The sequence below is a fragment of the Eumetopias jubatus genome, unplaced genomic scaffold (genome assembly GCF_037043125.1).
Source record: "Eumetopias jubatus isolate StellerSeaLion01/CBP00866 unplaced genomic scaffold, mEumJub1_p1.0 scaffold_7, whole genome shotgun sequence".
NCBI lineage: Eukaryota > Metazoa > Chordata > Mammalia > Carnivora > Otariidae > Eumetopias > Eumetopias jubatus.
Window position 1 is genome coordinate 9,716,007 of NW_028274813.1, and position 26,894 is coordinate 9,742,900.

At 42.6% G+C, this 26,894-nt stretch overlaps 1 protein-coding gene across 4 annotated transcripts in view; it reads left to right on the top strand.

Annotated features, from left to right (window-relative positions):
- The window catches only part of DICER1 (dicer 1, ribonuclease III), a 72,591-nt gene extending 46,251 nt beyond the window's left edge, over nucleotides 1-26,340 (top strand). For 3 of the 4 annotated variants that reach the window (XM_028098954.2, XM_028098945.2, XM_088024467.1), the window contains 15 exons: nucleotides 568-643; nucleotides 1,461-1,600; nucleotides 3,520-3,699; nucleotides 3,935-4,148; nucleotides 4,374-4,527; nucleotides 5,662-5,844; nucleotides 6,090-6,195; nucleotides 6,585-6,760; nucleotides 7,714-8,497; nucleotides 12,492-12,647; nucleotides 15,782-16,670; nucleotides 18,439-18,707; nucleotides 21,182-21,344; nucleotides 21,435-21,510; nucleotides 21,865-26,340. In XM_028098954.2, coding sequence (XP_027954755.1) covers nucleotides 568-643; nucleotides 1,461-1,600; nucleotides 3,520-3,699; nucleotides 3,935-4,148; nucleotides 4,374-4,527; nucleotides 5,662-5,844; nucleotides 6,090-6,195; nucleotides 6,585-6,760; nucleotides 7,714-8,497; nucleotides 12,492-12,647; nucleotides 15,782-16,670; nucleotides 18,439-18,707; nucleotides 21,182-21,344; nucleotides 21,435-21,510; nucleotides 21,865-22,030 — 3,732 coding nt within the window. In that variant the 3' untranslated portion in view covers nucleotides 22,031-26,340. Of the gene's footprint in view, nucleotides 1-567; nucleotides 644-1,460; nucleotides 1,616-3,519; nucleotides 3,700-3,934; nucleotides 4,149-4,373; nucleotides 4,528-5,661; nucleotides 5,845-6,089; nucleotides 6,196-6,584; nucleotides 6,761-7,713; nucleotides 8,498-12,491; nucleotides 12,648-15,781; nucleotides 16,671-18,438; nucleotides 18,708-21,181; nucleotides 21,345-21,434; nucleotides 21,511-21,864 lie in introns of those variants that run through there. The other variant, XM_088024468.1, reaches the window with a different exon arrangement.
- Nucleotides 26,341-26,894: the final 554 nt, after the last annotated feature.

The following is a 26,894-nucleotide window of genomic DNA, read 5'->3' on the forward strand; positions in this document are numbered from 1 at the left end:
TATGAGTAGATAACCTGAAGTTCCCTCTAGGATCTTACTAATAGCAACATTCAGCTGTGGCTTAGACACTTATAGGGACAGAATTTATTAAATGTATTTGGGCTTCTCTAGCTGTTTGTTGTTCACCCGAAAATCTGCCTTTGCGTAATTGCCGTCCTTGGTCCCAGTACTGATTTCCAGATATTCCAAGATGACTAATTTCTCTTGCACATAAAAATTTGTCAATGCTGTTAATGTGTATGTTACAGCCACGTTTTGATGTATCTTTGTTTTTTTCTTATTTGTAGATTAGTGAAAATAAGCTGCATTAAAATCTTACTGAAATTTTTATACATTAAAATTGTCAGATCTTCATTATAACTTAACTTAGGTTTTACTGGGCAGGACTTTTAAAAATGGCTATTTCAACTGTGGAGATGAGGGTTTTGACAAACTTGCTGGCATTTTTCAAAATAAACCACTTTGCTCTCATAAAGTTCGGCTTTAAAGATACTGCTTTCATAGAAGTTTTATGTGTTAAGGATAGCTACGTGCATGTACAGTGGAAATGTTTTTTGGTACTTTCAGGGTCCACCAATGAGCTGTATCCGATTGGCCGAAAGAGTTGTAGCTCTCATTTGCTGTGAAAAACTGCACAAAATTGGTAAGTGTTTGAAAAGCACACGCAAATAAGAATAAAGTTGAAACATTGTCCAACAGAAGCGTATCAAGGACTAGATAGGTGTCTGAGGATTTTGTGGCATTCTGAACTTGCTGCTCTCACTGTACGGTAGTGAAGACCAGATGGAGATCTGATGTCACCTGAGGGTCCTGTGACACGGACCAGCTCACTGCAAGCAGCTGCGCTGTATTTACTCTCCTCACTGACCCCTTGTCATTACAGAGAGGTGTTCTTTCTTCAGCAGAATCACGGACACTTGTGTTTCAATGGGTCAGTCTCTCAAAATAGTTTACAAATTCAACCGTTTAAAAAAAAGGAGGGAAGTCTTTATTTTCCATAGACTTTGTAAAACAGTGGCTATGTGCTGTTTTTCTGTTTCAATATTATTGAAGAAACTTTTTTTATTGGAGTAGAGTTGACACACATTGTACATTGGCTTCAGGTGTCCCACAGAGAGATTGCACGAGTCTGTACGTGATGCTCTGCTCAGGTGCAGACGCCCTCTGTCGGCTTACGGTGTTGGCCCGGTACCCTGCGCTCCGTTCCCCTGTGCTGTGCCTTGTGTAGATGTGATGTTTGCATCTTAGAACAGAATTTGTGGCCCTGCTCACTGACTATATGAACACCAAAGTAGACCGCCTGACGCGTGACGTCCGATCAGCTTGTGATACGAAAAGTACAGATGCTTTAGTTTTGTTACCCTTCCACTTGCTTTCTAACATACTGCTGCTCTGGATACTCTAGTGATTAGAGAGGGAACATCTGGATTGTTTGTGTTAATTGTTTTTACATTTCTTAGGTGAACTGGATGACCATTTGATGCCAGTTGGGAAAGAGACTGTTAAATATGAAGAGGAGCTTGATTTACATGATGAAGAGGAGACCAGTGTTCCGGGAAGACCAGGTTCCACAAAACGAAGACAGTGCTACCCAAAAGCAGTTAGTATTGGTTAGAACCAAATACAAATCTGGCCTTTCTGACTTTTTATTTCTGGCCACATCAAATCGACGTTCCTCTGCTCGCCTTCCCAGACCGTGTAATTTGGCCCACTTGGGGTCTCCGCTCCCTTCCTCCCGTGACAGCTTCTCTCAGATCAGCCAGCCCCTCCTTCCCGCGTGCGCTGTGTGCGCTTTCCCACTTAGGACATTGCTTTCATTCTTCTTCTCAAAAGGAGTATGGACTCATTTGTCAGATTCTATCCAGGATGAGTCTATTTCTTTTAAAGAGATATTTTTTGTTTCATTCACTTTAGTGGTAAGATTTTTGCTTTCCTAATGTTTGGGGCTAAGACAAAAGAGGATTTGCATGATAAAATAGGCGAGTGAGAGGGTGCCCACTCCACATGGTGCGAGGATGGTGACAGCAAGGATTTGTCAGGAGCTAGGCCATGGCCTGCGAGCGGTCAGAACCAGTCCTGCCAGCATGCCGTGTCTGGCTCTGTCTGTGGCATCTTGGTGGGGTTCGTGCACTACGACGTCCCTGAGTCGGACTTCTAATTAAAGCCATACTGGGTGGAAGGACTTATTTTAAAAATATTTGCTAATGGGGCGCCTGGGTGGCTCAGATGGTTAAGCGTCTGCCTTCGGCTCAGGTCATGATCCCGGGGTCCTGGGATCGAGCCCCACATCGGGCTCCCTGCTCCGCGGGAAGCCTGCTTCTCCCTGTCGCACTCCCCCTGCTTGTGTTCCCTCTCTCGCTGTGTCTCTGTCAAATAAATAAATAAAATCTTTAAAAAATTATGCTAATATCTGTCCCCTGTAAGAATCGCAAACAAAAGCAAAAACTTTGCTGTGTATTTTCATCTTAGCCTAAAAGTGTGGTTCTTTGTTTCATTTTTGCAGTTGCATTGAGTTGTTACTTTTTAAAAAATTTTCACTAAGTTTCACTTGAGCATTTTCAAGATTCAGAATCATGTCGTTTGTTTAAAAATTATGAATGTGACCTGTTGCCTGAAATGCTTGTTTCCCAGCCTTCCTACTCTCACATTAACCCCAAAGACCACTGGACTCGTTTCATATGGCAGACATCGTCATTAGTAATAAGTGTTTTAATTAACAAGTACCTTCTGGATTATCTGATATTCTTTCACTGTAACTGTCTCCTAGCCGGCATCTCTATGCCTTTTAACTGCAGATGCAATCATTAATGTCCCTGAGCCTCTGAAATTGCACGACTCTTCCTGCGTGGGGTTGTGTGAATATTGAAAGTTTAGAAGCAATCTCAGATTCATTAAATTATGCTTTATATATAATTAACCATTAAAAATGGTACAAGAAAGATATTCTCATTGTAGTAACTGGAGAAAAAAATCAGGTGACAACAGCCTTCGTTGTGCTGTTCCAGACGTAATGGAAAAAACACGTATGTGTATATGTATCTGCATTTATACACAGGAGAAAGTCTGGAGGATGCTACAGTATATCAGAAGTTAATCAGGGTTATCTTTATACAATCATGTGGGACTTTTAAAATTTTGCATTTGTTTTCTGATGTTCCACAGTGTTAAAAAAAGACTAAAAATCCCGAGGAAGAAAAGAGTTCTCTAATCAAAAGAGGTAACTCGAATAGTGTTTCATAGACAAGACCCTACAGGGTTTGATTGTTTTGTATAATTTTGGTATTATCTAGTCAGCAGTGCATCATGAGGTAGGTGACCCCAGGCCACCTTGCAGCCCAGACCTGAGAAGGGCTGGCTCTGCAGCGGGGTTAGGTAGTTCGGTCTCCCTCCCTGGCTATTTTCTTAGCTTTTTCTCATCGGTTTTTAGTAAAGCTAGGAAGAAATTTGTTTTCTTGCCAGGATCTGGAAAAGAGGCTGTTACACGTGATCTTGATGCTTAGGTTTTCTTTCCAACTCTAGATTCCAGAATGTTTGCGGGGTAGCTATCCCAAACCCGATCAGCCCTGTTACCTGTATGTGATAGGAATGGTTCTGACGACACCCTTACCCGATGAGCTCAACTTTAGAAGACGGAAGCTCTACCCCCCTGAGGATACCACAAGATGCTTTGGAATACTGACAGCCAAACCCATACCTCAGGTAGACGGCTCCTTATGACTGATAAAGATATCTTGTTGTTTTTGTTGTTTTTTTAAGGGAACAGCTATTTACGAGTAACTATCTTTTGTTACCTCAGAACGTTTAGTATTTAAAAATCAGGGTGTCCCTTCTATTTCCTGGATTGAAAGCATTGTTCCTCCTCTGAAGTTAAATATTTATAATGGAATAAAACACCTGTTAACTTTGGGGATGCTTTATTTTTCTTTTTGCTAAGATCCCGCACTTTCCTGTGTACACGCGCTCTGGAGAGGTGACCATTTCCATTGAGTTGAAGAAGTCTGGTTTCACGTTGTCTCTACAAATGCTTGAGTTGATTACAAGACTTCACCAGTATATATTCTCACATATTCTTCGGCTTGAAAAACCTGCACTAGAATTTAAACCCACAGACGCTGATTCAGCATACTGTGTTCTACCTCTTAATGTTGGTAAGAAGGGCCCAGACTCTCAAAGTGTTTGCTGATACTAGCTCAAAAAGGGAAGTTGGCTTACCATTAGTTTATCGTGGATGCTAGAGAACTCTCTTACTAGAGACAACTCTGCCTTAGACACATACATGAATATATGGCTTAAGTAAGAATCTTTTCTGTAGTACATTTTTTTTTCCTCTGTAGTACATTCTAACAAGCTAAAGCGTCTTTTCCTTCCCTAAGTGAATGACTCCAGCACTTTGGACATTGACTTTAAATTCATGGAAGATATTGAGAAGTCTGAAGCTCGCATAGGCATTCCCAGTACAAAGTATTCAAAAGAAACACCCTTTGTTTTTAAATTAGAAGATTACCAGGATGCAGTTATCATTCCAAGGTGGGTATTTAAGTAGAAAGCAAAGGGGTGGTGGTATTTTGTTTCAGGAGATTAACTTGGTTCGAGTGGAAACGTCATTGGGCTCTAGCACTGAGGTCACTAGTAGGAAGTTTAAGTGTCTCTTCCTGGTGGGTCTGTTCCCCCTGGTTGACTTCCACTTGTAAGAAAACACCTGGCAGTGGGGCGCCTGGGTGGCTCAGTCGTTCAGCGTCTGCCTTCGGCTCAGGTCCTGGTCCCGGGGTCCTGGGATCGAGCCCCGCATCAGGCTCCCTACTCTGCGGGAGGCCTGCTTCTCCCTCTCCTGCTCCCCCTGCTTGTGTTCCTTCTCGCTGTGTCTCTCTCTGTCAGATAAATAAATAAAATCTTTAAAAAAAAAAAAGAAAACACCTGGAAGAAACACCGTTGGCGGAGGGGTTTTACCTTGGGAAGGTCAGGTCATCTAAGTGATGTGGAAAGGCATTCTTAATCCCCAAAGTCTTAAAGGATTTGATTGTAAATAATAGCTTCCTAAACTTTTTATGAGGAATAATGAGTGGTATTAAGTGCAACGAAGAAGTAAATCAGAATGCTTTTTTTCTTATTTCGTAAAGATTTAGGGGATAGACTTTTTGAGCAATAAATTTAAATATAGGAACTTTTCATAAAATTAGAGTACTGGCTGTAATTCAGTCTTTCTTTGATTTTTTTCTTCTTCTTTGTTAAAGCCGTATTTTAAATGTTAGCTCTCATCAAACTATTGGTGTCTCATTGTATTTATGCTGCCAGTGCCTTTCACATTTAGCATATTAGTAACGCAGGGTGCTTGCTTAGTTGGTGGGACACTGAAAGTTTTCTACCCTGTTTATACTGGTGAAATGAAAAGATATTTAAAGGTGCTGTTTAGTGTTAATGTGTTAGCGAAGCACAAATATTTAGAATGTGGGTAATAGAGTAGAATGGAGAATCAGTTTTCAGTTAATATAAACGTACTTTTCTTCTTACACCCATTTGAAATATATTATTTGGAATTGAAATTTTCATTTATGCTATTTATTTTTAACCTTTGAACTTACTTTAAAATCATAATTTGCATTTTCATATGAAAAACATTTGTTGAGAATAGTTGTCTTTAAGTGTATTGTTTTTCTTTATTAGATACCGTAATTTTGATCAGCCTCATCGATTTTATGTAGCTGATGTGTACACTGATCTTACCCCACTGAGTAAATTTCCTTCCCCTGAGTATGAAACTTTCGCAGAATATTATAAAACAAAGTACAACCTTGACCTGACCAATCTCAACCAGCCACTGCTGGATGTGGACCACACATCTTCAAGGTAAGGGGTTTCAGAAATGACATCTGAAATTTTGCCCGAGGCATTATTTGCAGGGGTCAGTAGACAAATGTTCAGGTTCGCTGTCCCCACTGCCCACCTGTAGACTCTGAAATCAGGAGACCCTTTGCAGGCAGAACTGCCCAGGGTGGGGTCCAGGAGTCTGCACACTGAAGGTGTGGAAACACTGTGAAGAAGGGACTTATTTTTATTTTTGTTTGATAAAATTATTTTGAAATTCTTAACAGACTTAATCTTTTGACACCTCGCCATTTGAATCAGAAGGGGAAAGCTCTTCCTCTAAGCAGTGCTGAAAAGAGAAAAGCCAAGTGGGAAAGTCTGCAGAATAAACAGGTAATGTGTTAATTGTTACTAGATAATTTAATATTTTGAAAGATAAGTTTGGCTTTTATATTGTCAAGTGAACTGAGCGACATGAATTTTTTGGAAGTTTCTCAACCCTTAGGTTTTGTTATGTTTTAGGTAATCCTGGGTGTTAACTTGTATTTGAATGTCTTTTTGGAAGTATGAGAGGTTTGCTTTTGTACTTGGTCCATTGATACAATTCATCCTTGTAAATCCTAGGATAAATCTCATTTGGCCTTAAAGGATTACTTTTTTAAAAGTTAGATTTTTACTAGTATTTATTATTTTTGTCTTTATCCATTAGTGAAAATGACCTTTAATTTTTTATTCCTTTGTGTGTTTGCTTTGTATTTATCCACATTTTTCCATATTCAAAGATCCTGGTTCCAGAGCTCTGTGCTATACATCCGATTCCAGCGTCACTGTGGAGAAAAGCAGTCTGTCTCCCTAGTATACTCTATCGCCTTCACTGCCTTTTGACCGCAGAGGAGCTGAGAGCCCAGACGGCCAGCGATGCTGGCGTGGGAGTCCGATCACTTCCCGTGGATTTTAGGTATGCCTGTGTCGTCAGTCGGAAAGAACACGGGTCATGAAATCCATTTGCAAAAGAACTGAATTCAGTTCAAGTTTTAATTTTATATAAAATAATTCTTAAAAGGTTAAAAAGAAAGCACGGATGTCTCATGCATGCGATAAGCGCATCCTTTGACTCCTGTGTCCTTGTAAAGTCGCAGAGGGCGAGGGGGTCCTTTGTCCTCCAGTGATGGCAGTCAGAGTGAAAACGGAAACAGTTCTTTGTAACCACACTGACCTTTTAAGGCTGCTTCCTCTTTTATAAATTTATATTAAATGGCAATTGCCTCAATATGTTCTTTGTCTTTTTCCTTTTCTTCCCACTAGGAAAGTGGCTGCATCCTCAGGAAATTACTGGCTTAACCACTCTGGGATTAATTTTGGTTATCCAGTTGTCAAGACTACAATGGTTCTAGGGATTAAGGAATGTGAAAATATAATAGTAATAGTCACAACTATGTTTGTTGAGTACTTATTATAGTGTCCAACACTGATTTAAATGCTAGAGCCTTTATTAGGTCACTTAATCATTTAGGACAACCCTATGAGGTAGGAGTCGTTAGCCCCTCTTCCAAGTGTGGGAATCCAGGGTGCAGAGGGGTTCCGTGAATGACCTTCTGGTTAGCTGGAGGGCCTGGGATTCCAGCCCACACTGGCTCCTGGCCCCTGGGGCTAACCCCAAGCCTAACCACCACACCGTGCTTGCCGTAGGGCGGCGGATGAAAGCAGCACAGCGAACCATGTCCCACTCCTGATCGGCACTGTGCGGAAGTCCAGTACTGTTGACTTCTGCCTTGGAAACTTGTTTCTTTTCTAAAGCAGGAGGTGATTTATAGGAATCTTTATTTTATTTATTTATTTTATTCACATTGTTCTTGCTCTAAGCCTAGCCCTTCTGAAGGATCTGATGAAGTCATAAAAATGTCTTTGCAGATACCCTAACCTAGACTTCGGGTGGAAGAAATCTATTGACAGCAAATCTTTCATCTCAATTGCTAACTCCTCTTCAGCTGAAAATGATAATTACTCTAAGCACAGCACAATTGTAGTCCCTGAAAATGCTGCACGTCAAGGTGCTAATAGAACCTCCTGTCTAGAAAATCATGACCAAATGTCTGTGAACTGCAGAACGTTATTCAGTGAGTCACCTGGTAAGCTCCAAATTGAAGTTTCAACAGATCTTACAGCAATTAATGGTCTTTCTTACAATAAAAATCTTGCCAATGGCAGTTATGATTTAGCTAACAGAGACTTTTGCCAAGGAAATCAGCTGAATTACTACAAGCAGGAAATACCTGTACAACCAACTACCTCATATCCCATTCAGAATTTATACAATTATGAGAACCAGCCCAAGCCCAGCGATGAATGTACTCTACTGAGTAATAAATACCTTGATGGAAATGCTAACAAATCTACCTCAGATGGAAGTCCCACGACGGCCGCGACGCCTGGTACTACCGAAGCTGTTCGAGTGCTCAAGGACAGGACGGGTTCTGAGAAGAGCCCGTGTCCTGGGTACTCCTCGAGGACTCTTGGCCCCAATCCTGGACTTATTCTGCAGGCTTTGACCCTTTCCAACGCTAGTGATGGATTTAACCTGGAGCGGCTTGAAATGCTTGGTGATTCCTTTTTAAAGCATGCCATCACCACGTATCTGTTTTGCACTTACCCTGATGCTCATGAGGGCCGCCTTTCATATATGAGAAGCAAAAAGGTAAGAGAGACTGTTTTTATATGGAACAGTTTGAGCAACTATTCAGTGTGCCTAAGAGTGGCTTCAGGTGTTGGATGGTTTTTAGAGGATGAGGGATTGCTTAGGGCTTGTGGTGCACCTGCCCAGGGGTTGACCGAAATCTCTTTTTCACTGATGAAGCACTCAGGTTTTGGGTGGGCATTAGCTGATGCGAATGTGCCTTATTTATTGGTAGGCATTCAGTTCTGCCAGGACCATTTGTGAGCATGTGTGTGCTTCCTTGGATCCTGAGGGGGATATAAAGAAATACGTGGCATAGTTACTCAGGGGGCTCGTGCTTTAATTTCATCCAGTTTAACATTTACTTGGGAGAATGCTGTCTTGGCACACGAGGCATACAGATGTGGCTAAAATGCAGGTCTTGCGTGGAGGAGCTCATCTTCAGGGTTCTAGAGCGTGAGGCAGGGAAAGAGTAGCACTCCCCCAGCTCAGTGACTCTGCATTGTCGAGGGAGTGATGAGGGAGTGATGCCGGGGCTCTGAGCAAGCGGCGCTTGAGAGCCCAGAGGAAGGGTGTTCTGAAACCAGTGGGGAATTAAGATTTAAGGAGGAAAAGCAACAAAGTCAGAATGTTTCCATGACGCTAAAAGAGGTATCACAAGGCCACATGTACCTGCTTGACAGCAGCTTAGAAAGCTGCTCATTGCCCTAAACACTGAGAAGGAAGGAATATCGCTTGTGATCGGAAGGTGTTAATGGAAGAGGTGCGTTCATAGTGTGTAAACACAGTGAACGAATGGCAGAGCGTGTCAGCACTCAGTGAATAGACTGGCAGCAGTCAGAAGTGTGGAAATACCCGAGAAAAGATGAAAAAGGCAGGTGGGTGAAGCTCTCTTCTCTTGTGGAAGATCTTCAATGCTAGGCGAAGGAGCTTGCACTTATTTTGAATGTTAAAGACACTTTTTGCACCAGGGACTCTGTTTTTTTGTTTTTGTTTTTGTTTTTTGATAGAGAGAGGGAGAGGTTGGCGGGGGGGGAACGCAGAGCGAGAGAATCCCTAGCAGGCTCCATGCCCACCGCTGAGCCCGACGCAGGGCTCAATCTCATGACCCCCTGAGATCATGACCTGAGCTGAAATCGAGAGTCGGCCGCTCAACTGACTGAGCCACCAGGCACCGTAAGGGACTCTTCATGTTCATGAAGTGGTAGCTGTAGATGATGGCTCTGGTATAGCAGGGTGCAGCCTGGGTTGAAAAGCAAAACCAAACTAAGCTGAGCGATCAGTTGGGCCTTCGAAGAAGTCTAAGCAAGCGGAAAGTGGGACAGTTCTAGAGTTCTGGCAGTGAGGAGAGGGCGGAGGTGAGTAGTACTTCAGAGGGAATGTGAGTTGTAGCTCACGCTAAGTGCTTCCTGTAGCCAGACGCTACTCCCACCACCTCACGTATCACAGGCATTACTTGCCTAATTAGGTTCTGTATACTCTTATTTTGTGATTTTATTTATAATTGTGTATACTTTTATAGTATCCCTAGTTTACAGATGAGGGGACTGGGGCGGGAGATGCTCACTGGCCTGAGGTCACGTGGCACTACGTGGTGGAGCCCGGTCTGGCTTTAGAGACCTTGTTCTTTACCGTCACACTCGCCTACCTCCGATGTCACTCTCCCCTACCTCTGAAGTCACTCTCCCCTATCTCCGATGTCACACTCCCCTACCTCCGATGTCACACTCCCCTACCTCCGATGTCACTCTCCCCTATCTCCGAAGTCACTCTCCCCTACCTCCGATGTCACTCTCCCCTACCTCCGATGTCACACTCCCCTACCTCCAAAGTCACACTCCCCTACCTCCGATGTCACACTCCCCTACCTCCGATGTCACACTCCCCTACCTCCGATGTCACTCTCTCCTACCTCCGATGTCACTCTCCCCTACCTCCGATGTCACTCTCCCCTACCTCCCAAGTCACACTCCCCTACCTCCGATGTCACACTCCCCTACCTCCGATGTCACTCTCCCCTATCTCCGAAGTCACTCTCCCCTACCTCCGATGTCACTCTCCCCTACCTCCGATGTCACACTCCCCTATCTCCGATGTCACACTATAACACCAGACACTACCCCGAGCATTTTACAGTCCTCATTTATGCTTCTCAGTGAGCCCCGGAGGGGTAGATAACGTGTCCCCAATTTGCAGATGAGGAAAGTTTTTTAGTTTAGAGAGTTTAATTCGTGTAAGGTCGCCCAACTAATCAGGGAGGTGTCGGACGCAAGAGCCCATACCCTTCACCACCCTTCTCGCTGCCTGTCAGTGTGATTAGGGGCAGAGAGAGACCTGGGATGCCGGGGTGACTGTGTAAGCTGGGGAATTTGGGGCGATAGTGGTGCTCATGGTGACATAGGCACAAATGTAGGAATCAGAGTCAGGTATAGGGTTTTCAGACCTCATGGGAAATGAAGTGGAATATTCAGTGAAATGTTCAGATAACTTAGAGTTTAGGACTGAGGTCTGGTTTGGGGGAATAGTCTTTGTAAGAGTGATAAAGCTGTCAGAACAAATGAGATTTCCACGAGGTGGTTGTAGGAAGAAAATGTCAGAGACTGAGGATAAGTAGGAAGCAAACAGTACACTCTTATTGGGTAACAAAGAAATTCGTGTACATGTCAAAACTTCCTCTGTTCGTGTGCCGGGAAAGTCGTGATTGCTTATGTCCTGTAGGGATCAGTGCTGTTCCCTCAGCCCGGTGTGGAAGGGCAGCCTTCTCTGTGTGCTCCCGCCCCAGACACGTCCTGCATCCCGACCAGACCCGAGCCCCTAGCTGGCCTTCATACAGGCTCCCTGCATGCATGCGCCCACTCTGTTCCTCTCTCAGTGCTTTCCCCGCTTCCGGCTTGTCTGGTCCTGCCTGTCCCGCGTTGCACCGCAGGAGCCCTGAGCGTCTCTCCCTGTCCCATCCTGCCCGCCATCCCGTCTGACTGTGGATGTGCTTGCCGTCTTCCTCCTGCCATTGCCATCTGGATGCTGTACTCTCCTCGGAGGCGCAGGGATGCTGGCATTGATCTGAGCTCTTCCACTTCCGACAGCATGCTGCCGCCTGTCCCTCCCGGCTGTGTCGTCCGCAGGGACTGCTCCTCAGTCTTGCTGACGTTGTTCCCTCAGGGATGCCCGGCCAGGTGTCTCTCCCAGGGTGGGTGCCTGGTCAGTGGTACCGAGTTCCCTAGAAAAGGGGCTCATGAAGTACTTCCGTAAAAAGGAACCCAGTTTATAGAAAATGAAAATGAGATTGACAGTTCTAGCTCCTGGTTTCCAAGTTTTTACTAGACATTCCTAGACAGAAATGTTGTGATTTGAGTGAGTTACGGAGGACATGGAGTCCTTAGGAAAAACAGAGCAGAGGGTAAGCAATGAAGCTATTTTATTGATGTGAATAAACATGGAGTTCCTACCTTTTGCTCTGTTTTAAAATGGGTGAACAAAAATATCTTGAAATGCCATCCAAAACAAAGGAATGATATTTGAGAAAACATTACAATTAAATTGTATTTGTGGCTTAGATTCTAGGAGTATAAAATTCTTTTAGCTCTGTTCAGTGCCAATTTCTACTTCATAGCTAGAGTTTGTGGCATTTCCCCCCATTTATTTCATTGAGAATATTGTGGCATCTTAGACTTTTTATGTGGATTCTTTTTCTATTCTGATGGTCTCAGTTGACAGTTTGCATTTAATATCATCAGGTTGTGTTTTCAGAGGTTTGAAATTGTATGAACTGTTCGTTCTGACTTTATAAGGAATTTGCATATCAGTTTTTTCTGATCTGCTCTGAAAATCAGAAATTCTCATCTAACTACGCTGAAGGATATAGAATATATGGGAATATAATATTTGCTGTTGTGAATAATTGATGGCCAGTGGTAATATGAAGAACATTTAGCTAAAAATATGTTTATTTGCCTGGTATGAATTCCAGCAGTGGTCATTTGCGGATAAGTATCTTACAGATTTTTTTCTGCTAAAGGTCAGCAACTGTAATCTGTATCGGCTTGGAAAAAAGAAGGGACTGCCCAGCCGCATGGTGGTATCAATATTTGATCCCCCTGTGAATTGGCTTCCTCCGGGTTATATAGTAAACCAAGACAAAAGTAACACAGATAAATGGGAAAAAGATGAAATGGTAAGTTTTGGGTAACTGGAAGCATTTATTTTTTGGTGAGCGGGAGAATTTTGTGCTATTAATTTTTGTGTTTCCTTTATACACCAAATCCTTGGTGTATTTATAATAGAGTAGGTATTTGATATATTGAATTAATTCCTTTAAATCGACTATCTCTTCATTGAATTAAGAAACAGTGTTGTAATTTTGATGGGGGTCAAGTCTGTCATTCTTTTCAGAGGCAGAAGTATGTATGATGTCGTGACTCAAAAAAGAAAAAAAAGCAAAACTCCGTAACATTTCATTTTACTGTTATGTTATATAACAGTTCATCCTCCCTCGATCCTTAGCTCTGTTCAGTGACTTTTCAGTGAACTATGATCTCCAGTCTGTGAAATAATTAATTTCAGTAAAGCCTTGCTTTGCAGGTCAGGGTTCTCTCAGTTAGGACTCGGTCTGCTCTGGTGACCTAAAAGAAAGAAAGAAAATCATAAAGGTTGTAGTTCTCTGGAAATAGTTTAAAAATCGTGCCAGTGGCTTCAGGCCAGATATTAGCTGCAGCTGCTTCATTTTGTCTTGTCTTGAAGGCCACCAGAGGGCACCTCGGAGGGCCTCGGAGCTGGAAAAGCCATCCATCTGCCCAGAGGTGGGCGGCTAGGAGGAGGTGGACTGCTGGGAAACACCGGCGCCTCTCCCAGAGCTAAAGGCCATCTCTTGGCGACTTTCATTTCGTGGACATTTATTTTGCATTAATGAGACACTGGATCATGGTTACTTACTTTTTCCTTCAGGCCAGCAGTGAGAATACGGTTTCTTTTCACAGGTCACGCTTTCTAAATAGACAGGCTTTCGTGTCCTGTTCCTGACACGCCTGTGGTAGTTCTCTGTCTCAAGCTTCCCCGGGGCCGCCGCTCTGTGCCCCGACTTTGATTTTTACCCCTTTACGGAGTACAGTTTTAACTCATGCAGTGTTTGACTTTTTTACAGAAATTGAACTTCTCCAGAAAAGTGTTAAGAGAATATTTTAATGCAGGCTGGGTTAGAAAAATTACATTTGCTATTAACTTGGAAATAGATAGAAGCTTAGAGGAAAATGTATAGATTTGGAGGACTTTAGAGAAAATATTGCATATCTATGAAAAACATTCCCAATAATTATTCTGCCTTGTAGTTTCATAATATAATTGGCTTTTTAGAAAAAATTAGCATAAAAGTGACATTGACAAGTCCTTTTGATTAAGAAAGAATTTTTAAAAATACAACAGAAATTTCTTATTTTCCTTAACATTTCAGATGACCTGGCACTTTGGTTTTGGGAATACATTAAACATACCATTCATATTTTCACTTAGTAGTTTGTACTTAATTGAAATAGGCCCTGAGTGGTATCGGAAGGCGTGTGCTTGCGTTCCTGTTCTGCCTGCCTCCCTCCTCAGCAAATAGGTTTAAGAGAAACTTTGCATACGAATGCCAAAGTGGTAATAACTCAGGTAGAGAGTTGACTTGAACCGGAGGAGAAAAGAGTTTGATGCCAGGTTTTTTGTTTTTGTTTGTTTGTTTGTTTGTTTGTTTAGGAGCTTGAAGTGTTCTCAGAAACCATTTAGTGAGGTAGAATCCCGCTATTTTGCAGATAGAGAAACTGAAACCCAGAGGCATTAAAGAACTTTTTCCAAGATCACATAGCATATTTGTGATAAAACCTACTCTTGTGTGTGTGTGTGCCAATTTTACACTATGGTAGCATCTTACTAAAGATATATAAGGATTTTTTTTTTTTGATTAAAAAATTATTCAGCCTGATTTTTTTTTTTTTTAATTGCAGTTTGCTTTTTTTAATGTTAAGGACCAAACAGTAGTCCAAAACATCTCATGTTACCTTGGGAAGGTAGAGGGTTTTTTAACAGGAAATAGTTCCTAGAGATCTGCCACTACAGTCTCTTTTCATGTTCTTCTACATTCTTGGAAAACTTTTATAAACCTTTTTTCATAAAAAAATAAAACCCATAAAGATACATAGTTGTAGAGACATGGCTCGGTTCACTGCTCTTCTTTACTTTCAAATAAATACACTATGTCTTTTGAATCTGGCTTAAAATGAAATATTGCAGTATTTAAAAAATCCTTGACAAAGTTTGAAAACGTTTTTGTCAGCAAATCTCTGGAAAGTTGTCACTATCAGAATTGAAGCACACCCTCCTGCCTTTTTCCCCCCAAAGTCAAGTCTTTTTTTTTTTTTTTTATTTCTTGCGCAACAGAAATTTGGCATCTTTTAACGTTGCAAAAAAGTTACATCATTACTGAATCCTAGCCCATTATTAAGGTTGTCATTCACAAATAAGCTTTTGCCAAAGAAATTGGAATTAGCAAAGATCTTCTGACAGAAATTGGATTGTTGTGTTTCATGTTAGTCTAAATTTTCTTCTATTTTTGTCATTTATGCTTTAATCTGTTCCTCTGATTACTGTAGCACCGTGGAGGGGAAAGCGTAATTTCCCAGATTCATAGCTTAGTTCAGTGATCACTTTTAGTTTTCAAGCAGAGCAATCTAGTTTTAATTGTAGCAAATGTACTTTGATTTGAAGTGGAAGTAGGGACAAAACCTTTAGCATGAAAACACCCTATTGCCTATTTTTAATATTCTACAGATTTTTAAGGTAATTTATCTTTTTTCATATTTATACTCTTTATTGTGCAGATAATGCTTTTTCTGCATCTGGAATTTAATTTTATTAATTTGAAATCTTTTTGAAACATTTTAAAACTTTGTCAGCAAAATTGAAGACCTCTCATCGGCCTGTGAGTGCTTTTGTTGTGTGTCTGCTGGAGTAAGCCTTGCTAGCTGAAGTTTTGCTTCGTGGACATTAATTTTAACTTTATATCTGTGTTCAAAATCCTTAACTTAAAACTTCATACTGGATAAAGATCATTGTATAACTTAGAAAATGAACATTCAAAGAACATGTTTTACTTTGTTTATATGATTAAATAACTTATTTTATGTTAATTGAAAACAAATGGCCATGATTTTAAAGTTGCCTTTTAGTATTTGTGGTTGTCATTTGAAATTATCCATAACCCTTGCTTTTATTGAGTTTCAAACCCTTTTAAAAACAGCAGCTATGTCTCCCCTCCTTCCCCACCCCTCCTCGTTTCAGACAAAAGACTGCACGTTGGCCAACGGCAAGCTGGGCGAGGACTTTGAGGAGGAGGACTTTGAGGACGAGGACCTGACGTGGAGGGCTCCAAAGGACGATGCCGACTATGAAGATGATTTCCTGGAGTATGACCAGGAACATATCAAATTTATAGATAACATGTTAATGGGGTCAGGAGCTTTTGTAAAGAAAATTTCTCTCTCTCCTTTTTCAACCACTGATTCTGCATACGAATGGAAAATGCCCAAAAAATCCTCCTTAGGTAGTATGCCATTCTCATCAGATTTTGAGGATTTTGACTATAGTTCTTGGGATGCAATGTGCTATCTGGATCCTAGCAAAGCTGTTGAAGAGGATGACTTTGTGGTGGGGTTCTGGAATCCATCCGAAGAAAACTGTGGTGTTGACACAGGGAAACAGTCCATTTCTTACGACTTGCACACTGAGCAGTGTATCGCGGACAAAAGCATAGCCGACTGTGTGGAAGCCCTGCTGGGCTGCTATTTAACCAGCTGTGGCGAGAGGGCTGCTCAGCTTTTCCTCTGCTCGCTGGGGCTGAAGGTGCTCCCGGTAATTAAAAGGACTGATCGGGAAAAGGCCGTGTGCCCTACTAGGGAGAATTTCAGCAGCCAACAAAAGAACCTTTCAGGGAGCCGTGCTCCTGCCTCTGTGGCCAGCTCGCGCTCCTCGGTGTTGAAAGACTTGGAGTATGGTTGTTTGAAGATTCCACCAAGATGTATGTTTGATCATCCAGACGCAGATAAAACACTGAATCACCTTATATCGGGTTTTGAAAATTTCGAAAAGAAAATCAACTACAGATTCAAGAATAAGGCTTACCTTCTACAGGCTTTTACCCATGCCTCCTACCACTACAATACCATTACTGGTAAGGAGCCCCAGGCCGAACTCCAGTGCCCTGCAACCGCGAGCTCGTGCTGACTGCATTCTTTTTGCCTTGGGTTTTTGTTTTTTAAAAGGCAACCTGTGCATGTACAGACTTGGTGCTTAAGATGCATGGTGGAGGGAGGGAGCAAGAGAAAAATGAAGGCGGCTTTATTTTCCTCTTCCTTCTGGGTGCATGCGGGGCTTCTCACCGATGATCGCTGGCAGCGCCCCCGCCTCCCCTGCTCGAAGAGAGGTCACTTCACGGGTTGCACAGTTGGAGAAATTGGGGCCTTCCTGTTTTGTTGTGCTTTTCCCATTTTTGTCCTCCCCCTCTGTCTTTCTGATGCCCGTTTAGCGCCGTTTATGGTTCTTGATTTCGTATATTCTGGATGTATTTCCACGTCCTTTTATCGTTCTTCCTGAACAAAAAGGCCCCTCTCTAAAGGTCGTTTTAAATCTAAAGATGAGTGGGCTAAAAGAAACTTCTTCGGGGGAAGGTTTCTGCATCTTCCACTTGGCGTTGTGCTCCAGCGTCTTCTCCTTTCTGTAGTGGTGGCCAGTCCATGAGATGCGAAGGGAGACCAGGCGCCTGGAACTGCAGTCAGCTTCAGCTTATGAAAAGCCTGTGTATTTTTTTTTCTCTATCAGAGTAATAAGTGCTTGAGTCTAGGATACCAAAGCAGAGTATAAAGTTTGTATAAGAAAAACAGGAAAGGTTCAGATGATCAGAAGAGTGTAAAACCAAAAAGTGAAAACCGATCTGGCTCTGGACGAGAAGGGCTGGCGGCCCGGGACGCTGTTTGTCTTTGTGGCGAAGCCGGGAGGCATGGTTCCTGCCCTCTGCTGAGCGAGGCCCCTGCCTCGGAGCTCTGGGTGTCCGGGACGCACCACTTCGGCGGTCCCCGCCCCCGCCTCCTGGCCTGGATGGGCTCTGCTCGGCCCGGGGAGGAGATAGGGGTGCTGGCCAGCACGGGTGCCTTCCCCCACGTGGGCAGCTGGCCCATGCTGCCCCAGGTCTTTGCGCACGGCCACAACTCTCCCTTCTTAGGCTCTTGTTCATGTCCAGTTCAACAGTTCTCACCCAGGTGGAGGAGGGGGTTTTCTAGTACTTACTGGGCCGGTGGCAGCTGTGACCCAGGAGTGGCGAGGCACGGTGGCCCCAGCGCACACTCCATAGCGGGGGCGAGGCACTGCGCAGAGCGTGGGGGCGGTGTGCGAGGGCAGAGCGCAGGGTGTATGGGGTGCATAGGGGGGTACTGGGGCAAAGGGTGGGGTGTGCCGGGGGCAGAGCTTGAGGCCAGAATAGGGGGTGTGTGGGGCCAGAGCACGGGGTGCATGGGGTGTTGGGGGGCGGAGGGTGGGGTGCCTGTGCAGCGTCTGGCCCCTGACCGCTGGCATGGGAGCGAGGCTGCGGCTTCGCCGGCGCCCAGCACCTGCTTGGCCAGCAGCGTGCCCGAGGGAAGGGCCTGACCTGATGAGGCTCCCCGGCCAGTGTTTTGTCTGCAGGGGCAGTAGCCATTGGGCCACCGAAGGCTTTTATGATCCCAATTTATAGATAAGAAATAGGCTTCATTTGCCATTCAAATTGAATTTCCAGAGGCTTTAGTAAGTGTGACACGTCCCCTGGTTTGTCATTGAAGAATATACACGGAAAACAGAGACTGGCAGCATTCTCGCTGGTGGGTCCGGGGCCAGGCGTCCCAGTGGGTTCCTGTGCGGGAAGAGCGGGGTTTGCGCGAGCTGACGCCTGCGCTCTGGGCCGCCTGCAGATTGTTACCAGCGCCTGGAGTTCCTGGGAGATGCGATTTTGGACTACCTCATAACCAAGCACCTTTACGAAGACCCGCGGCAGCACTCCCCGGGCGTCCTGACCGACCTGCGGTCTGCGCTGGTCAACAACACCATCTTCGCGTCGCTGGCGGTCAAGTACGACTACCACAAGTACTTCAAAGCCGTCTCCCCCGAGCTCTTTCACGTCATCGACGACTTCGTGCAGTTCCAGCTGGAGAAGAACGAGATGCAGGGCATGGACTCCGAGGTGAGTGCTCCTGGAGAACACGGCCAGTGCACGGCTCGCAGCCGCTTTCCTCCGGGCAGGGCCGAGGGACGGTCGTGCTCTCCAGGTCGGCCCTTCAAAAACTTGACCGCCCCCGCGATGGTGGTGCGTGCGGTCCTTCCAGGGGAGAGAGGGGGCCGGGGGGCTGTGGGCTCTTTTCTGTCCCTGACGCCTGACTGATGCCTGCCGGCCCCTGCCCCCGGTGGCCCTTGAACCTTAGTGAATGAACCTCCCTGCGGTTCATTCTGCCTTTCTTTCTGTTAGAATGGGTCCGAAAACATTCGCTGATACGATCTCAGGTAAGCCTCACAAATGTATTTTCTGCTTCTCCTTGAAAATAAGAAAATCTCCTTTAAAAACCAACCTTCTAAAATTTTAACCATTGGAATTTGAGAGGCTTCTGTCGTAAGTTCAGCCAAAGGTTCTTTGGTGATGGAGCTCATTTTAATGTGTTTGTGAGCTATTTTGAAGTTTTGTAGTGAAGAATTTCACTTAGGTCTTTCCACTCTCCTCTGATCCTTCGCTGCCATCCATCTGCATACCTGTGTACCCAGGAGAGCACTCTCGGTCCCCTTCTCCCCGTTCTGATTCCCTCGTTTTCCTTACTTGTGCGGATGTCTTATAAGGAGTCAGGGCATTTATTCTTAATTCTGGTGGCTGTTTTAATTGCTCTTCGTTTAATTCGTACCTTCCCTTTTTTTTTTTTTTTAATCGCACCAAACCGTGGCTGGGGACTAGTGCTTTTCTTTCCTTGACTTGCTGTGAGAGAAATTTGAGGCGTAACCGCAAGGCTAGTGTCCCACCCTGTAAACAGTACAGAGCACATGCTGAAGGAGGATCCACTCTCCCGGGTGCCCTCCGCCAAGGTGAATGGGCCGAGTCGGGGCACAGCCAGCAGTGGCACTAGGAATTAGAACCATCTCATATGTACTCAGTATTATTTCTGGTCTTATTCTTTAGAAGTGTTTAAGCTTAGAATTTGAGGAATTAGCTAAAATTAGACTTAAGTTCTCTTTTGATGACAGTGGGACATGCTGGTTCTGTTAATTTTTGTTCATTCTTTTCCTTTCCTTGGTTTATATAAACATATGTATTAGAAGTTACAAAAACTGATTGGAAATGTCAGTGGTCTGGCTTTTCTAACTTACTGTTGAATCTTCAGTAAGTCTCTCCACTTCTCTGGGCCTCAGTTTCTTAGTTTGTGAAAGGAGAGAATTAAATTAGATAAATTTTAAATTCCTTTCTACCTCAAAACCGTGATGTACCAACAAGAAGTGTCTTTTTTCCCCCCCGGTAGCCAGCATTACGAGTGTTTTATATAGAGCTCTACATGGCTAAACAATCCATTTAGAAATTTTTTTTTTAAAAACTCCAAATGCCCCCTTCTCTTGTTTCTCTTTCACAAGTAATTTGTGTTTATTTTAGAAAATACAAATAAGCAAGAAGAAAATTAAAGTTATGCAAATACACTGCTTTAGAAATAACCAAAATGAACATTCTGTGATGTTTTATTGCTAATGTATATAAACATAAGCATACCTAAAACATAAAATGGAATTATATTATGCGTAGTATACCATAACGTGTTTTTTTCACTTAATATTTTGAGGACAACTTTCCGTGTATCCACTGGCGTTTTGACTTTCAGTGGCTGCCCTCTAATCAATATATGGCTATAATGGAATGTACTTAAACAGTCCTTTGTGGCTAGATATTTACGTTGTTTTTACTGAGGACTTTTAATAAACATGGGTGTGGTAAATATATCCAGTACCTCCTTAAGATAAATTCCTAGAGATGGGATTGTTGCATCAAAGCATTAGGAACTTTTAAAAAGGCATTTGATGCATATCTAAGTTTTTTATTACATTAATTTGAATACCTACTGTGTGTCAGGCACTCTCTTATAGTCAGTGTGTATTAAGGGGTTTAATAAAAAGGGACCTCGGGGGGATCTATTGTCCAGTCTAATTTTTCTGGCAAAAAGTGGCAATTTATACTTGCCAAAGCAGTGTATATACATTCTTGTCATTGCCGTACTAATTAGTATTCGGCCTAATCCTTGCCAAACCGCTAGGGGGTAGAGCTGTTTTAAGATGCAGTTCTTTGGTTACGAGTGGATTTGAAATTTTTTTCATACATTTATTAACTATTTCTAATTTTGTGGTGTTTTTGTTTTCATGTAGAAGTACTCTTTTTTCCCTTTGCTGAGTATACTACTTAACTGGGGAAGGGATTTTGTTTATCCCTTGAGAAACTGGGGGAAAAAAATTTTTTTTTAGATGTTCGCGAAGAACCTATTGCAATGTCGTTAGGTGATTGCCATAAATGGTTGGTATTGTTAGCCTTGTTAAAGGGTATAATAAAAGTCCTACCCAAGAAAAGAAACACGCTGCTGTGGAATGCCTTTAAAGGTAGCCTTGTTGCTCACAAGTCCCTTTTCTTTGTGTAAATAGCTTAGGAGGTCTGAGGAGGATGAAGAGAAGGAGGAGGACATCGAAGTTCCAAAGGCCATGGGGGACATTTTTGAGTCGCTTGCTGGTGCCATTTACATGGATAGCGGGATGTCCCTGGAGATGGTGTGGCAGGTGTACTATCCTATGATGCGGCCGCTCATAGGTACTGTTCGTTCCCTTCGAAAGAAACACAGTCATAATTAAAAACAACTATAAGGATATCATTCACATGACTCTTTCATTTTGATTACAGAAAAATTTTCTGCAAATGTGCCCCGTTCCCCTGTGCGAGAATTGCTCGAAATGGAACCAGAAACTGCCAAATTTAGGTAAGCAAAACCGTGCATGGAAAAAATTAAGTTCCTTAAGAAACAAGAGGGGCAAGAGTTGTCAAAGATGCCATAAACTAATGATTCTGAGAAATATTTACACTGGGGCATGCACTCTGCACTCTCCGTTTGTAGTCGGATTGACTTTCCCGTTTGCTTTGATAAAGTAATGCTGAGTTAAAGAAGAGCCTCAGCCCCGTGTGCCGGGGGCCGCGCCACCGTGTGATGCACGTTTCCTTTGTGTGCCGGCAGCTCGTGCCCGGGCCCTCCGCCTCCGAGCACGAGCTCCGTGCTGATTGACAATAATAATAAATAGTTCTGACTTGTGATTCACGCTGTTTGGCTTTTTTACAGCCCGGCTGAGAGGACGTATGACGGCAAGGTCAGAGTCACGGTGGAAGTGGTGGGGAAGGGGAAATTTAAAGGCGTCGGCCGGAGCTACAGGATCGCCAAGTCTGCAGCAGCAAGAAGAGCCCTACGCAGCCTCAAAGCCAATCAACCTCAGGTTCCCAACAGCTGAAACCCCTTTTTACAACGGACAGAAAACAAAAAACAAAAAGCAGAATTAAGGGGAAAACTATTTAAATCGAGGAGGATGATTTAAAGTCCATAGTGAGTGGAATGAATTGAAGGCAGAATTTAAAGTTTGTTTGATAACAAGATAGATTACAGAATAAAACATTTAACATATGTATAAAAATTTTGGAACTAATTGTAGTTTTAGTTTTTTGCGCAAACACAATCTTGTCTTCTTTCCTCACTTCTGCTTTGTTTAAATCACGAGAGTGCTTTAATGATGACATTTAGCAAGTGTTCAAGAGAATTATTGACAGTTATTTTGTTTTTTGTTTTGTTTGGGGGGGTTTTGTCTTTTGTTTTTTAATTTCGTTTCCGTCAGCTTTGCTTAGTGTTAGGAGGCCAAGGAGCTTACAGCTGAGACAGCCCCTGGATTCTGTGGAGCGCCCTCCCCTCCTCGGTGTGGCCGCTGCGCCCAGGAGGATGGTGCGGTTTGCGAGAGGAGAAGCTTGCCCGTGCTGTCTTTTCTTTCCACGATCTGTTGCCTAAGAGGGTGTCTTCCGGTCGCCATTGCACTTAACTATAGTAAGGGACAGGTTTTTAATGAACATTGGCTGGCATGTTGGTGAATCACATTTTCGTTTTCTCTCATGCCACGTAGTCTTGCATACAAAAGGTTCTTGCCTTAAAAGTAAAACCCTCATGGATGTTCTTTAATTTCTGATCTTTTTGGAACAAACTATTTGACATTCCCTTCCTTTTATTATGCATTTAGAGGTTGAGACAGTGTGATATTTGCAACTCACTAGGGTAGTTGTGACTTAACTTATTAAGGATTATATTCTTAGAGTTTCTGTCATCTGTGTCCTGAAGGCATTTTGAAAACCAGAATATTATATATGTAGTCTATGGATTTTTTTAAGCACCATAATAAAAATGATCTTTGGCTAAATACCCAGTTTTACTAAAAACCTCCTGCCAGGTAGCTCCACTGATGGAAATTGTTTGTAGCAGTTTTGCCCTGTAGGCTGTTGCTCTAACAAGATAAACTCTAGACATATCACACCTAAAATATGCTGCAGATTTTATAAGTGATTGGTTACTTATTTAAAGAAGCAAAACAGAGCACCTTTACCCTTAGTCTTCTCACTTAAATGTCTTACTGTACTCGTCACAGTGTTGCGTGCATTCTTCACCTACCAAAGCTGCGCTGCTAATGCTGTGGAAGCATAACGTTTGCGACAAACTGCCGTCATCTTGATACATCTGTGATTTAAGGTCATTAATTTAGGAAAACAAGCTCATGATTTCCATATTTGGAAAAGAAAAAAAAAAGACATTTTTAGGCATTTGCCGAAGTTTCTTTAATTAGACTTGTAGGCACTCTTCACTTAAATACCTCAGTTCTTCTTTTCTTTTGCATGCGTTTCCCCCTGTTTGGTGCTATGTTTATGTATTATGCTTGAAATTTTAATTTTTTTTTTTTTTTTTGCACTGTAACTATAATACCTCTTAATTTACCTTCTTAAAAGCTGTGGGTCGGTCTTGTACTCCCACCAACATACCAGTAGAGGTTTGCTGCAATTTGCCCCATTAATTATGCTTGAAGTTTAAGAAAGCCGAGCAGAGGTGTCTAATGTTTTCCAGCACGTCATTCTGAACTCGATGCTTCATGTAATGCTGCATTTTTTTGTTTTCAGTTACAGTTGAATACTGTACTTCTTGCTTTATCTGCACCACCCACCCCCAGAGAAACACCTCTGCACGTGTGCACAGAGAAAACTGTCAGCTCCGCTTTCTAAGGAGACCTGAGTGAAGGGGATGTTAAGCTTCTCCAACGTTATTTGTTGTCTCCAATCTTACATTTAAATTGCAATCTAAATTATTAAATGAGATTTTGAGCAAATTAATTTGGGTAGGCTCATTTTTAAAATACTTCTGATCGGGAACCTTAGATTTCTGTTTGTCTTTTTTTTTAAACCTCAGCGGGAGATCTCCTAGCAAGTTAAAACCAAGCAATTCTTGAATTATATTAACTGTAAACGTGTACAATTAACAAGTAAGGCTGGATGTGAATTTTACGTGTGAGGGTGATCTGTGATCAAGTTAGATCGCAGATCTCTTCTTAATTTATAAACTACCTGATGCCAGGAGCTTAGGGCTTTGCGTTGTGTCTAATGCACTAATCCCAGTGTTAAGGGATTCTCTCGCCTCCTGGCACCAAAACCAGATTGTTTCACAGTTACAATTCCCTTTGGGAGAAAAATGCCTCAATATATTTTGTAACCTTAAGAAGAGTATTTTTTTGTTAATACAAAAAAGTTCAGACTTGGATATGATTAGGTCATACATTCTCAGGGGTTCAAATTTCCTGCTACCATTCAAAATGTTTTATCAACGGCAAACTTTAGCTATTTCATTTTTTTTGTTGTTGGAGAAAGATAGCTAATTTTAATTTGTGACGCACACTTGGACGCGTTCTGTGATCCCCTGGTTACTAAGTTAAAAAATAAAAACTCTGAGTGAGACATACCGAGATGGTTATGAACGCTTTCGTGCTGCTGATTTTTAATGCTGTAAAGTGCCCCCAGTTTAGCTTGTGGAAATGTTTTGCATCCGTTAACGAAGGAAGAAAATCACTCTGTGTGGCGCCCCTTCCCACCCCTGTGTGTGTGTCATTCTTTTGTTCCCGTGACTGCAACATGAGACCGGACGTGACGCGGAGGCCCTGCTAGTGGGAGGTGTGGTGGTGCCTCAGGCACGTGCGTGAAGGACTGGGGAAGTGTGTCTTGACAACTGCGAAGTTCCTTATGATGATGGTGTGGAGGTTAGTCGGCATGAACCTGCATTGTAAAGATTTTTGATTTCCTTTATAATACACTTTCAACAGTCCTAACTATGCTGCGTTGTGTAACAGCTTTGTTCCCCCTCTGTTCTGTTCGTGTAGCCCAGATAAGCATTGCACTTGGTACCATGCTTTACCTCATTTCAAGGAAAATATGCTTAACGGAGAGGAAAAAAGATGTGGTTTGGCCTCGCTGCTGTTTTGATTTACCGGATTTGAAAAAGATAATTATAATGCCTGCAATGTGTCATATACTTGCACAACTTAATAGGTCATTTTTGTCTGTGGCATTTTTACTGTTTGTGAAAGTATGACAAAGATTTGTTAACTGAACTCTTATGTTTTTTTTTAAATATATTTTGTTACTTTTTTTTTCTCTTTCTTTTACGTCATGTGAAGTGATTAAATTTAGAATGACCTCTAACACTCCTGTAATGATCTCTTAAACTACTAATAGTTTCACGTTCTTCAGAACGATTCAGACTTCCCTCCCTAACTAGCGAGAGGCCCCTAGGCTGCTCGGCGGCTCATAAAGATGGCCCTTCACCCAGCACCGCGCCCTTCCAGGTCATTCCCAGTCTGACGGAGACTGGGGTGCGGGGAGTGCCCGACACCCAGCCCAACCATGGCGCGGTCTGAGGGCCCAGCCGATGGCAAGCTCTCCATCGTCCTCTCTTAGGGTATTTGATCCTTTCACACAAGATCTAAGCCACCAAACTGAGACCTGGATATCTTTATTGAAACCGCATCTGAGATTCTGTCCAAGCCCTCGCCCAGCTCGTGTTCCTGGCGGTTGGTACCAAATGGTCAGTTTCATTGCATTTCAATAGGTATATTTTTTTCAACCACTGATTACTTTTCAGGAATTTAATTATTTCCAAATAAATTTCTTTATTTTATATTGTACATGAAAAGCTTTTAAGATACGTTTAAGACCAAGCATAATAAAGCGATTTTACCAGTTGTTGGAGCCGCCAGGAGCAATCTCGCGGGAACTTGCATTGAGACTTGCATTGTGGTTTTCCACTAGCAGTGAAAATGGTCTTTCAGAACTAACTTGTAAATATATTTCAATCATTAAGTGTTTTGTTTTTTTTCCTGGTCCATTTTTATTTGGACATCAACCACAGACAATTTAAATTTTATAGATGCACTCAGAATTCACTGCATCTGCAGGTTACCTAGCAAAAACGCAAAGGTGAACAGCAAGTAAACTTTGTGGCTTTTCTGCTGTAAATAGAGGGAAGGGAAATGACTAAAATCAAGAAAAACTAACATAATTTGATTGACAGTAACCTATTTACCATCACATGCTGCAGCTGTTCTAAGGAACATACTGTAACCCATTCATAGAGTAATTGTGCTGCGGGATCGTGCAGCCTGCACCTTATGGGCCCCAATTACCTTTAGTTGTTTGTTTTGTAATAATTGTAGCAGAGTCAAGCTCCAATAAAGTTATGGTCTGTTCATCCTGTGTCCTATCTTTTTCTTTTCTCATTTTGGTTCCGTTCAAGCGGGTGATAACACTGAAATGGTTGTAGCAGACGTGATCTTTCAAGTGTTCTGATTCCACGGTCATGTGAAAATGCCTATTTTAATATAAAAGTTTAGCTGACCGAGCCCTGCTTCACGTTTACTGGTAGAGTTGTATAGTAGCAGTTGCCTTTTTCTTTTCGAGATTTAAATAATAACAGTGTGTTTTTCTGAAATTCTGCCATATTGACCGATGTGTTCCAGCTCCTGGATTATACACGATGCATTTGACACATTCCTTAAGTGAATTTGGTTATTCTGAGATCAAGTGGACACAATGTTTAGCTTCCAGGTTTTTAGGTCGCACTCCTAATATTGTTGGTTAAGCAAGAATTCTGTCTTTCAAGATTTGACCCAATCTTTTTGTAACTTAGTAAACTAAGGACTAATAGCAATGACTTGGCTGCAGGAACAAGATGATAAGTATAAGTCTCTTAGAAGGAGAAAAAAATGTTTAGTTTTCTTTTGTTACCAGTTCAGATTAATCCCT